The sequence below is a fragment of the Ovis aries genome, chromosome 12 (assembly GCF_016772045.2).
Source record: "Ovis aries strain OAR_USU_Benz2616 breed Rambouillet chromosome 12, ARS-UI_Ramb_v3.0, whole genome shotgun sequence".
In the NCBI taxonomy this organism is placed as follows: Eukaryota; Metazoa; Chordata; class Mammalia; order Artiodactyla; family Bovidae; genus Ovis; species Ovis aries.
The window spans coordinates 76,554,278-76,567,930 of NC_056065.1; the positions used below are offsets into that span (position 1 = coordinate 76,554,278).

At 45.4% G+C, this 13,653-nt stretch overlaps 1 protein-coding gene across 14 annotated transcripts in view; it reads left to right on the forward strand.

The window, feature by feature from the left end:
- NEK7 (NIMA related kinase 7) overlaps positions 1-13,653 on the forward strand; it is a 136,478-nt gene that overhangs the window by 72,985 nt on the left and 49,840 nt on the right. For 13 of the 14 annotated variants that reach the window (XM_027975997.3, XM_027975998.3, XM_027975999.3 and 10 more), the window contains 2 exons: positions 3,550-3,612; positions 5,109-5,219. The exons of the other annotated variant lie outside the window; for it this stretch is intronic. In XM_027975997.3, coding sequence (XP_027831798.1) covers positions 3,550-3,612; positions 5,109-5,219 — 174 coding nt within the window. The remainder of the gene's footprint in view (positions 1-3,549; positions 3,613-5,108; positions 5,220-13,653) is intronic. 14 annotated transcript variants of the gene reach the window in all.

Here is a 13,653-nt window from a genome sequence, read left to right on the forward strand (position 1 = left end):
TGCATGCAGTCCTAATTGCAATTAGGATTTTCGTGCATTTAAAAATTTATGGATAGTTTCTTTTGTAACGCATGCAGTGATTCTAATATATTTCTAACCCTTTATGGCCATATATGCAGTCTCTTTCAGAGTTCACTGTGATTATGGAATTTATCCCAGTTAAATATTTGGCTCCATCTTTGTCCCTAGTCTTCCAGTCTGCAGGACCTCTCTTTATTTTCTCCTTTTTACAGTGTGTTCTCAGCCCCTGCTCTTATGTTCCTGTGCAGCTCCCAGCACCTCCTTGTTTCTGCCGAGACCAGGAATCCTGGTTTCTCCCCAGGCCAGCCACCGGCACCTGGTCGGTCTGCTTAGTCCAGGCCCTCACTGCGCTCCGGGGGTTCTGTCTCAGGCGTCCACATCCCCTCTCCTTCTCCCCTGCTTGTCTCTGACTTCACCCTGACCACGGCACACTGGCCCACATCCCCTAGACCTCTTACTCCAGGTCTGACCTCAGTTGTCTGGCTATGTTACTTGGACCTTTGTCAGCTATGAGCGCAACGTGCATGTTTCCGTTTCAGAATCGCCCCGTCTTGCTCAGCCCCGGGCAGGGTTTCTCTTTGCCGCGTGTTTCTTCATTTCCGCTTTCACCCGGAGTCCCTGTTCCACGCCCACAGCCCCGAGGGGCACGGCTCGCCTCTCTCTGGAGATGTACTCTCTTGCACGTCCTGCTTGGATGTATTTTAGCCACAGGATAAGCAGAACCAAACCAGCAGGCGTGCATGACTACAGTGCTGGCGGTGGCCGTGCCTTAGCCGGCTTGTGCCCCCAGGCTCAGCGGAAAGTGCCCACCTTGCTACGCGTCCGCGCTTTCCCGTCGTGGCCGCTCTTGCTCCCCTTCCCCCTGCCTGTGCTCCAGGGGGGCCCCCTCCTCCCTGCAGTCTCACCCCTTGCTGTCCTCACGGGGTCCCATGGCCGCTGCCGCTCCAGCACCCACCCCGACTCCCTGCCCGGGCTCGGTCCCGCTCTGCCTGGGGTCCCCATCTTCCTCCCATGGCGCCTCCTCCCCCCACGCCTTTCGGGGCAGGTCTCATCCTCAGGGTTTGGCTCAGTTGCCGCCTTCCTTGACTTCCGAACGGTGGCTTCTGAATCCCTCGAAGCCCTGACTAAACTTGGCTGAGCGTCAAGCTCTCGGAAAGTCAGAACAAAGCATGGATTTCCGGTGGTACCTCTCCCAGGCTTTCTGCTTTTAAGGACGTGGGGCGTCCCCTTGGAAACAGGGGTTTCGTGTTTTTTAATAAAGGACACAGGTATCCAGTTCCTTGCCGTCCTTTGCCGGGACCTTAGGAGCCCACGAGGAAGCATTGAGGCCTGTCTCTGATGTGCCTTGGGACGTGCAGGCGCCTGCAGAGAGGGGCCGAGGGCCCTGGGGAGCCCCTGCGCCCGCCGGCCCGCGGCCACTGCAGCCCCGGGGCCTGTGTTGGAGCGCACATTTCTCCTTTCTTTCTGAGCAGCCGCAGCCCTTCCCCCGGGGGTTACCTCCTCCCGCGCCGACTTCCGCCCTTCAGACAAGGGGACGGTCTGGTCTCCCTGCCCTCGGCGAGCGCAGGCCCGCAGTTGGCGGCTGACGGCCGAGGTTCTCCCCGCGGCAGAGGAGAGGCCGCCCCCTCGGTCAGCCAGGCCCCGCGGGCGGAGGAGAGGGGCCTGGACCCTACTGCGGGCCGGGGCTGCGAGGACGGAACCCGGGCAGAAGGGGGACCGTGCGGGCGAGGGCGGCCGGCGGGTGGGGGACCGCAGAACAGGACTCGCCACGGGCCATTCGTCCAGGTTCCCCTGGGCTCCGACTCCTGGCTGCCGCCGCTGCTGCTGCTAAGTGGCTTCAGTCGTGTCCGACTCTCTGCGATCCCATAGACGGCAGCCCACCAGGCTCCTCTGTCCCTGGGATTCTCCAGGCAAGAACACTGGAGTGGGTTGCCATTTCCTTCTCCAATGCATGAAAGTGAAAAGTGAAAGTGAAGTCGCTCAGTCGTGTCCGACTGTTAGCAACCCCATGGACTGCAGCCCACCAGGCTCCTCCGTCCCTGGGATTTTCTAGGCAAGAGTACTGGAGTGGGGTGCCATCGCCTTCTCCTTGGACTCCTGGCTAGGATTCCATTTATGCAAGATTAACTTAGAGTAAGATACAACACTCTCAGACTCTTAGTGCTATTTTTAAGTACTTTCTTTACTACATTCTAAGTGTTTTTCTTCTGATAGATGCCCTTTCAAGGACATTTGTGTTAAGTCACTTGAAGGCCTTTTTCTTCCTAAAGGTATAGGCGTTACCATTTTCAGTTTCATCAGTTGTGAATAATTCTGGCAAAATTTAAAGATGACAAAAGAAAACTTTTAAAATGATCCAGAGAATACCAAGAGCTTATCAGCCAATCACTTACCCTAAACACTGCTTTGCTCTTCTCAAATATAAATTTAAAAACCCACAGAAACTTGGGTAGAGCCGTGAAGATGCTTTCTAGAGACAACCCTGTAAACAGTTTATGAAAATCCAGATTTTGTTTTTCCCCATATCTGTTGTCTTTTCCTGCTCATGGAATCAGGTTTGAATCTGTGTCTGGAAATGATTTAAGCTAAAGATACAGTTTTTATTTTTGTCTTGAAATGTTGCCTAAGAGAAAAGGAAGATAAAATTCTTTTGAATTTCCCGTGAAATGTATCTATGGCTCAAAGTTTATAGTTTTGCCTTAAATGAGCCAGCAGTATTTCATTCCTCACTGTTTGGAAGTCACTTTTGGTACTGAGAATTCAGTTAAAGATAGTTTAATCTGTAGTTCTAAATTAGTTTAATTATAAGTATTTTTAAAAATATGTAACCATGTAAAGCTCTTTTATTGGCGTGTAGCTGTTTGATAATGTTGTGTTGATCTCTGCTGCACAGCACAGTGACTCGGCCATATGTACACGTGATATCCCTTCTCTTGGATTTCCTTCCCATCTAGGTCTAAGCACTGAGCAGAGTTCCCTGCGTACATAGCAGGTCCTCGTTAGTTGTCTGTTTCACACACGGTGGTGTATATATGTCAATCTCAATCTCCCAGTTCATCCCAGCCCTCCCCTCTTTGCCCCTTGGTATCCGTGCATTTTCTTCTCTACCTCTCTCTCTCTCTTTCTGCCTCCATTTCTGGGATGAGGTCGTCTATACCAGTTTTTTCAGATTCCACATATATGTGTTAACATATGATGCTTGCTTTTGCTGTTAATTTTCCACATGCTTGGAACATTGAGAGATTTTTTTTTGATTGTATATTTTAAAGCTTTTTGTATTATTTATGAAATATGTAGCTGTTCTCTTTTCCCATTTTTAATACTGACTGCCTCTGGAGGGAAAAACGTATACCCTCTAGTAGTAACGTGAGATAAATTACCTGTTGATCTCCATAGCTCCTAAATGCTAACTGGAAAGTGCACTACTAAATGTGTGTGTAATTATGTGTGGACTATTACAGTGGACTTATATGGTAGTTTGAACCATGGATTACTGTTTTATTGAGTAATACTGAATTTTATTTTTAGATATTTGATTTAATGGATGCGAAAGCACGTGCTGATTGTATCAAAGAAATAGATCTCCTTAAGGTAAATAACAAATGAAATGTTCACTGTTTTGAACATAACTGAGTGGGTTGATAAAAGTGATTTATTAAGATTTCATACTTATAAGGAAAACTGTTTTTGAGATGTAGCTTATGCCACATTGAATTCAAATAATGTATAAATTTGAAATCAGTATATTGCCTTTTGGATTCATTGTACACTAATTTAATTGGAATGTTTGGTAGGATTAACTCCCTCCCCCATTTCAAACTAGAAATAGACATAAACATAAAATGTGGAAGAAATTTTTTTCTTGACCATCCCAATTAGACATATTCTAAATGTTAGATAATGCAAATGCATATTTGGTGTGATAGATTGAGAATGTGAGCTGATCCAAGGGGTTCACATTATAAAAATAGTACTTCCATATCTTTTTTCCACATTTAGAAAGGGTGGTGTAAAGTCAGTTTCTCGCCCACTCAGAGAATAGGTCTGAGGTTTGAGTTACCTCCACATGCGTTTGTTATAGTGAAATTTCTTTTGAGGAATGCTGTGGCTTATGTTGTACTTTTAACTTTCAAATAAAGCTTGGATGATGTTTATGCTGTCCATTTTTGTTTGTGCCTGAAATAAATCAGATTTATTAAAAAAGATAAAAAGCAAGCTCAAAATAAGCCATGCATCCCACTGTTCTACTTATTGTAGTTATTTCCTGGGACAAGAAGTGACTGCTTTAACAAACCTTTGTTAGAGAAATAGTGTATCATCACAGAGAATGTGGGAGGGAAACCTATCTTCTATAAGTAGGAAGAAGAGAAGAAAAGCCTGTGTATACTCTGGGATAATTCATGAATAATTTTCTTTGAGAAATGATTTGTCTTATGTTACCTTGGTTAAAGATTGAACGAAAAGATTGTTAATATGTGTAGACTAATGTATATATTTCTACAAGGTGAATTTTTTAAAGATAATTTAATAATCAGCCTCACAGATAGGTTCAGAGTGTTTATAGTATTTGATATAAACGCAATATTTAGATATAGTAGATATCAGATATATTTAGATATATTTAGATATATTTAGATATAGTAGATGTCAGATTTTTATCACTGGCTGAAGTTATACTAGGATCAGCCTTCAAAATAAAAAGGGAAAGTGCACTTACCATTGAGTGCCTTTAAATAATAGTTATCATTTAGAAGGATATAATTTTGAACAATTGGCTATTTAATTTGGTCATTCATTTATATGCATAGTTTATATATTCATTGGGCATAGCAGTACTTTTAAAAATTTTAATGTACTCTATGATTTCTAAGAATATTACTAAAAAGTAATTGTTGTGTAGTTTTACTTTCAATAATTATAATACTTATTTCAAAATTCACTAGATAAAGAAAAATAGTCATGTTAAGATTTCTGTAACTTAAAAATGAAATGCAGTCACCAATTTTATTCTTGAGTTTTAAAGTCACTGTAAGTGACTCTAGGGAATTTACAGTAAGAAAACTTTTTGATGCCTTTTTTCTTCTCAGCAACTTAACCATCCAAATGTAATTAAATATTATGCATCATTCATTGAAGATAATGAACTGAACATAGTTTTGGAATTAGCCGATGCTGGTGATCTATCCAGAATGATAAAGGTAAGGTTTTTTGTTTTTTGTTTTTTTTTTTTTTTAAACTAACGATTTACTTCTTTTTTGGGGAGTTGTATGTTGCATGTGTAGGCACATCGGACACTTTCCACGATGCTTGACATTCGGTAGCCATGTAATGAATGGTAGGCCATGGTGATGGTTGTGATTAGGAAGCTAGGTACCTGGTGAAGTGGTTCCCTTGGATGTATGAACACTCCAGAACCAACTTGGAAAAAGACTGAGGGTGTGTTGTGTATCAGCTGAAGGTGCAGCTCTGCAGCTTGGCTTCTCCACGAAGGTCACCCTCCATCCCACGTGTCTGGGCGTCAGGCCGAGGGGCTGGCAGGGACTGTGGAGCAGCCTAGCCGGGCCGCCCCTGCTCGTGGGAGGGACGTGCCGAGAGGAGAGCGGGCCCCGCGCTCAGTCTTGCATGTCACACCCTGATTTGACCCCTTAGAAGTCATCTAACTTTCTTTTCTGGAAGTGAAAGTGTTGCTCACTCAGTCGTGTCTGACTCTCTTGTGACCCTGTGGACTGCAGCCCACCAGGCTCCTCTGTCCATGGTATTCGCCTGGCAAAGATACTGGAGTGGGTTGCCATTTCTTTCTCCAGGGGGTCTTCCTGACCCAGGGATCGAACCTGGGTTTCCTGCATTGCAGGCAGATTCTTTACCATTTGAGCCACTGGGTTGAAGTTCACCTACAAGTTACAGAAACGGCCCAGTGACAGTAGCCTGAGAACTGGTTATCCCTGGCCTTGGCCTAACTTACCTTCTTCTGTGTGCCACATCTCCCCCAAGACAGACTAATGGCAGAACCTGCTTCGTGGGGCATTTTAAATGATCAGTTAATTTATACACACACGCATATATTTACATATATGTATGTACGTACGTGTACACTCACAGCAGAACTCTGAAGAGTGCCCCCCCCCCCCCCCCCCGTAGGAACACTATGTTAGAGGAGGCCATTGCTGTATTATGTGTTGTTACGTGTATTTCTCTGTCCCGGGACTGATGTGGCAGTCGTGACCTCAGGTTCTCAGGCCTGAGACGTGAGGGGAGACAGGGACTCGGTGGCTATGTTTGTGGGCACGTCATTGGATGCTCACTGCCACCCCGTGTCTTCCGCTTCACACCGTTGACCAGAATGGTGTCTTAGGAACACGTGCAGGTGTGGGGAGGCTGGCCTGCATGCTCTTCATTTGGCTGTCCATGTGCGAGCTAACCTCCTCTTAACTCTGCAAGTGGACCCAAACAGTGCAGAAATCAGCCAAGGCCAATGGAGTGAGAAAAGTCAGGGCTGTGAGCTCTGAGCCTGCTCCAGCAGAGGAGCCACCCCATCACCAGCGTGTGGGCAAGGTTCCCAGTCAAGGGGAGGAGGACGGCGTCTCTACGGTGGATAAGCAGGGGGGCTCGGGTGTGTCCCGATGCGTGGCCGTGGCATGCTGAAGCCACCACAGAGCCCACTGCAGTTGGGCATCTTAGGTGACTGGCTCGCATGTCTATTTGGCTTCCTCTGGTTGTCCTAAGTTGGAAGCAGGGACAGAAATTGGGGAAGCTGTCAGTTACTGAGTCCTGGCCATCTGGGACTAATTGTTAACAGAAGTTATTGTTTAGCTTCCTGGATTGTCACCAGAGAGAGCAGTGTGACCTCCTGCAAGTCAAATGGAGCAGGCTGGCTTCTTGGGCAGCTTGCTAGAGTGGAAAGGTTGGCTTCCTGACCAGGTTGCTGCGGACTGTGGTTCGAAGGTCTGTTTTTACATGTGCTCTGCCCATTGTCTGTCAGTATATCCAGCCTCTCAGCAGATACTTGAGCACAGCCGGGAGTCTGCCTTGTGGAGTTCTCGCAAGGGGGTTTTAGAAACAGTGTTAGGTGCTTTGCGTGCATTATCTTGTTTACTCTTTACAGTGATTTGGGGAGGTAATTTTGACACCTAGAGAAGAGAAGTATCATTACCAGTAAATAGAAGAACTCTGTTTGAAATTAGGTTTGTCTGATGTAAAAATCCATGTGTTTTCCGTGAGAGGCCCTGAAGAATTTTTATATCACAGAACTCCTTTGGAAAGATCAGATGAAAACCTCTGACCGTCTCTACCTGGAAAATGCTGATGCACACAGTTTGCATTCCATTCCAGGCCTTCGCAGATGTCCTGATCAAGGTGTCTGGATTTGCTAGCAGCGATCCTGCTTTCCAGGGTGAATTTGGCATCAGCCTTTTAAACACTGTCGTATCAGTAAACTTCTTTTAGGCCCAGTTTCCTCATCTGTGAGATGTACAGAGGTTTACAATTTTTAAGTATAAAAAGTCTACATAAAAGGAAGGTAATGTTCTCATTATCACAGAACACTATCAAGCTGACTCTCCCGTGCTAGGATGACTCACTGCTCATCAGCTTTCTGTTTTAGGGACTTCCCACCACCGCCACAGAGAGCTAACCACCAACCAAGTGTGTCTTTGCAATTTAATTAACAAAGAAAGAAATGCAAATGCACAAAAGAAAATCTTAGAAAAACAGCTGTCTATGGAGATGATACATATAAAAGCAGCTGTAAATGATCCCTGCCAGAGGACAGGGACCACAGGGCCCCGTGTGGACGTGGAGTGTCTTGGGCCCCCAGGACTCAGACAGAGACCCACACTGAAGATAAGAAACTGGACCAACAGGAGTCCCGAGATAACTGATCCACAGGCATGAACCAGATCAACCGGGAACGGAGGGCAAAATTCTTTGCTTGAACCTTTAGGTAGAAGAGTTCTTTAATTACTTACAGGGGGAAGGAAAGTGGGCAAGTCCCTATTGGGCAAATGCCTGCTGAAGCAGATAAGAGAGACCATTTCAGTTGTCGAGTCTCACCCTAGACTGAGTGCTTTGCTTTAGAGTTTGCTTTCTTGTTTGGTGTGCTTTTCTTCCTTCACACATAAAGGCTGCCGTTCCTGGCCTGTGGCCAAGGCGTGCCTGCGCCTACAGGATTTACCTTGGGAGAATCCTTCTGTCCTCCGACCGCTGGAGAAAAGCTACTCTAGACCAGAGCACCTTACAGAAGCCCTGTTAACCTCTGTCGGCAGCAGACTCGGGTTTCTCTGGCCAAGTGAAGGAGGAAAAATTTGTCAGTGTGAACTTACATTTATTGTGGTGATGAGCTCAGCTCCGTGTTTAAACACATGTGTCATAAGTTGACATTATCAAGAAAATGTTTAAGCAACTGACTCAGTGGATCTTATAAGATAGATTGAGAACAGAATTCTGTTTGGTGATGAGTAGTAACTTAACCATTTATAGAACTGACAGCTAGACCCTTAAAGCATCCATCATGTAGAAGATGATTTGGGAAACTTTTTTAAAAGAAAAAAAAAAAAAAAACTTAAAAAGCTTTTTAGAAGCATCAACTGATTCCTAGTAAGACGCTTACAGAGCCGCTTAGCATGCTTTGGTAGAAGACGGAAGCGACTCTTCTTCAGAGGGTTAGCACCGTCATCCCTGCGTCCTCCCCCATGGGCTCCTCTGTCAGCCTGTCCTGGTCTTGTCCTTCATCAGAGCTGCCATCAGTTTGCCTGTCAAGATAGAAGACACTCTGGTTCTGGTTTTCCAGGTCCTTGGAGCGCTTCTAAAGGCTGAAAGTTGTATTATCAAACCTGCAGATCTGATGGTTCTCTCAGCATAGTGACTATAACAGAAAGCTTGCCCAGTGTGCAGAACGGAAAGTTTGACTGTGCAGTTTCACATGAGTGGAATGTCTTCACATCCTGATTAGTCCTGGGAGTCTTTTGTGGGATGATATTTCAGATCTGATCAAATGCCTAGTTGTATTGGGAAGGGGTAATTTATTAACTTGGGAGAATCTGACCTGTGGGATCTCCCCAGGTCCTTCAGCAAATAAAATCACTCTGATTATGGATTGTTGCATTTCAGTTGAACACCGAGTTGTGACTTTTCTTTTCATTTGACTTAGTAAGCCTGCTGCTGATGCTGCTAAGGCGCTTCAGTCGTGTCCGACTCTGTGCGACCCCAGAGACGGCAGCCCACCAGGCTCTCCCATCCCTGGGATTCTCCAGGCAAGAACACTGGAGTGGGTTGCCATTTCCTTCTCCAGTGCATAAAAGTGAAAGTGAAGTAGCTCAGTCATGTCCGACTCTTAGTGACCCCATGGACTGTGGCCCACCAGGCTCCTCCGTCCATAGGATTTTCCAGGCAAGAGTACTGGAGTGGGGTGCCATCGCCTTCTCTGAGTAAGCCTAGGGTTTATTTATTATTTTTTTAAATACATAATGTCTCTCATTAGTTTTCTCAAACGGTGAATATCCTTAACTTTCCTCCTTATGTTCTTATCTCCCAGATTAACCACTGACTTTTAATGTGCATAAAACCTTTCCAACTTTATGTTCTATGTTCACAGTTCAGTTCAGTCACTCAGTCGTGTCTGACTCTCTGTGACCCCATGGACTGCAGCATGCCATGCTTCCCTGTCCATCATCAACTCCTAAAGCTTGCTCAAACTTATGTCCATGGAGTCGGTGATGCCATCCAGCCATCTCATCCTCTGTCTTCCCCTTCTCCTGCTCCCTTCAATCTTTCCCAGCATCAGGGTCTTTTCCAATGAGTCGTTCTTCGCATCAGGTGGCCAAAGTATTGGAGTTTCAGCTTCAACATCAGTCCTTCCAATGAATGTTTAGGACTGATTTCTTTTAGGATGGGCTGGTTGGATCTCCTTGCAGTCCAAGGGACTCTCAAGAGTCTTCTCCAACACCACACTTCAAAAGCATCAATTCTTCGGCACTCAGCCTTCTTCACAGTCCAACTCTCACATCCATACATGACTACTGGAAAAATCATAGCTTTGACTAGACAACCTTTGTTGGCAAAGTAATGTCTCTGCTTTTGAATATGCTATCTAGGTTGGTCATAACTTTTCTTCCAGTGAGCTAGCATCTTTTCATTTCATGGCTGCAGTCACCATCTGCAGTGATTTTGGAGCCCCCCCCAAAATAAAGTCTCTCACTGTTTCCACTGTTTCCCCATCTATTTGCCATGAAGTGATGGGACTGGATGCCATGATCTTAGTTTTTTGAATGTTGAGTTTTAAGCCAACTTTTTCTCTCTCCTCTTTCACTTTCATCAAGAAACTCTGTAGCTCTTCTTCACTTTCTGCCATAAGGGTGGTGTCATCTGCATATCTGAAGTTACTGACATTTCTCCCAGCAATCTTGATTTCAGCTTGTGCTTCATCCAGCCCAGCGTTTCTCATGATGTACTCTGCATAGAAGTTAAATAAGCAGGGTGACAATATACAGCCTTAAAGTACTCCTTTCCTGATTTGGAACCAGTCTGTTGTTCCATGTCCAGCTCTAACTGTTGCTTCTTGACCTGCATACAGATTTCTTAGAAGACAGGTCAGATGGTCTGGTATTCCCATCTCTTTCAGAGTTTTCTACACTTTGTTGTGATCCACACAGTCAAAGGCTTTGGCATAGTCAATAAAGCAGAAATAGATGTTTTTCTGGAACTCTCTTGCTTTTTTGATATCTGACATACACAAATAGAAAAATATATACTGATACATGTATTCTTTCTCAGAAACATATCACAGTGCATTTTATTATTGCTTCATTGATAAACAGTTGGACTATTTCCATTGTTTAATTTGTTCAAGGAAAGCTCTACTACAAAACCTTGTGTATTTTAATACAACAGTCTCATACACACTATTTAACAGACGATTACAGATGCTTCTATAAAATAGCTGAGTAATAATGTATATGTTCAAGCTGGTTTAGAAAAGGCAGAGGAACCAGAGATCAAATTGCCAACATCCACTGGATCATGGAAAAAGCAAGAGAGTTCCAGAAAAACATCTATTTCTGCTTTATTGACTATGCCAAAGCCTTTGACTGTGTGGATCACAATAAACTGTGGAAAATTCTGGAAGAGATGGGAATACCAGACCACCTGACCTGCCTCTTGAGAAACCTATATGCAGGTCAGGAAGCAACAGTTAGAACTGGACATGGAACAACAGACTGCTTTCAAATAGGAAAAGGAGTTAGTCAAGGCTGTATATTGTCACCCTGCTTATTTAACTTCTATGCAGAGTACATCATGAGAAGCACTGGACTGGAAGAAACACAAGCTGGAATCAAGATTGCTGGGAGAAATATCAATAACCTCAGATATGCAGATGACACCACCCTTATGGCAGAAATTGAAGAAGAACTAAAAAGCCTCTTGATGAAAGTGAAAGAGGAGAGCGAAAAAGTTGGCTTAAAGCTCAACATTCAGAAAACGAAGATCATGGCATCCGGTCCCATCACTTCATGGGAAATAGATGGGGAAACAGTAGAAACAGCGTCAGACTTTATTTTTTTGGGCTCCAAAATCACTGCAGATGGTGACTGCAGCCAAGAAATGAAAAGATGCTTACTCCTTGGAAGAAAAGTTATAACCAACCTAGATAGTATATTCAAAAGCAGAGACATTACGTTGCCGACTAAGGTCCGTCTAGTCAAGGCTACGGTTTTTCCTGTGGTCATGTATGGATATGAGAGTTGGACTGTAAAGAAGGCTGAGTGCCGAAGAATTGATCCATTCTGAAGGAGATCAGCCCTGGGATTTCTTTGGAAGGAATGATGCTAAAGCTGAAGCTCCAGTACTTTGGCCACCTCATGCGAAGAGTTGACTCATTGGAAAAGACTCTGATGCTGGGAGGGATTGGGGACAGGAGAAGGGGACGACCGAGGATGAGATGGCAGGATGGCATCACGGACTCGATGGCAGTGTGAGTGAACTCCGGGAGTTGGTGATGGACAGGGGGGCCTGGCGTGCTGCGATTCATGGGGTTGCAAAAAGTCCGATACAACACGACTGAGCGACTGAACTGAACTGCAACTGAACGTGTATGTATTTTAAATCATAACAAATACTGCCAAATTGTTCTCTCAAATAATTATACCAATTTGTAACCATTAAAAATATGTTGTTTAATTCTGTATTTACTGGACATTGACTGTGTGCTGTATTCCTGTTATATGCCTTCTTGGAACTCATTGTCTAGGAGAGAGAAGCATTTGTCTGATGCTTAGAGAACTATACAACCAAAGTTGTAAGTTTTGTAAGGGCGTAGGATAAATTAGAGTGGTAGTTTACAACAGAGAGCCTAATCTAGACAGGGAGCTTCTGAGGGCGAGAGGAGAACTTTAAGCACTGGTACTGTGATGTAGGTACTTAGTCTTAGTGATTGAGCTCCAGTCTCCTTATCTGTGAAATTGGGTTAATAATTACCTGCCTTACCGTGTCCTTATAAGGGCTTTTATATATATATGTATATGTAACTGTGGTGTTGGAGGAGACTCTTGAGAGTCCTTTGGACTGCTAGGAGATCAAACCAGTCAGTCCTAAAGGAAATCAACTCTGATATTCAATGGAAGGACTGATGCTAAAGCTGAAGCTCCAGTCCTTTGGCCACCTGATGCGAAGAACTGACTCATTGGAAAAGACCCTGATGCTGGGAAAGATTGAGGGCAGGAGAAGACATGGGTGGCAGAAGATGAGATGATTTGATAGGATCACTGACTCAATGGACATGAATTTGAGGAAGTTCCGGGAGATAGTGGAGGATGGAAGAGCCTGGCGTGCCACAGTCCATGGGGTCACAAAGAGTGCACACGACTTAGAGACTGGACAGCAACAGTGTGTACACGTATTTGTTTTTGTAGGTATATGTACAAGTATATGCACATACATGTAATTACCTGTGCTGTCTGAATATGCGACAGCTGTTCGATAGGTATTACTGGAATGTGCGTTACTCTATTTAAATACTCTGAGTATCGCTTCTCCCCTTTTCATCACACTCTTCACAGATGACAGCCTGCCTCCTCTTCACAGGGAATGGGCATCACCAGTCAGGGATGCCTTCCCCTTCCCAAGGCCTCACCTGCCGGACCAGCCTGGCCCTGTCGCCACTTTCCCTGCTGGACAGGGGGAGCTCCTGTGTGTTCCCCCACGTGGGTTCTTTGTCCTGTCCCTGCCGCGGGGATCAGAAACCTCCGTCATGTATTCCCCGACCTGAGTGCACCTTCCTGTGCTGGCAGTGAACACACTCAGGCCCCTGGCACCTGAACATGCCCACATGCACACACGTGTCCCTCCACGCGTTCTCTGATGCATCTGAGAACCCGTTCTCTAGCAGGAAGACAGAAGGATAGGCGAGCGGATGTGCAGGATGTCCGATGTCAGTCAGCACCGTGAGGAGGACAAGGTCAGGTTCAAAGAGGGCGCTGCTCTCCGGACAGGTGACCAGGGCGGCCCTGCGCCTTCAGTCCTGGCATTCCCGCTGCCGCCTGGCTTCTGCTTCCCGCCACCCGCTTTCTGTGTGTCTCCACCGTCGGCCGCTCCGTGCTGACCCAGTCTCAGACACCCCCGGGCCCGCGCGCTCTGCTCGGT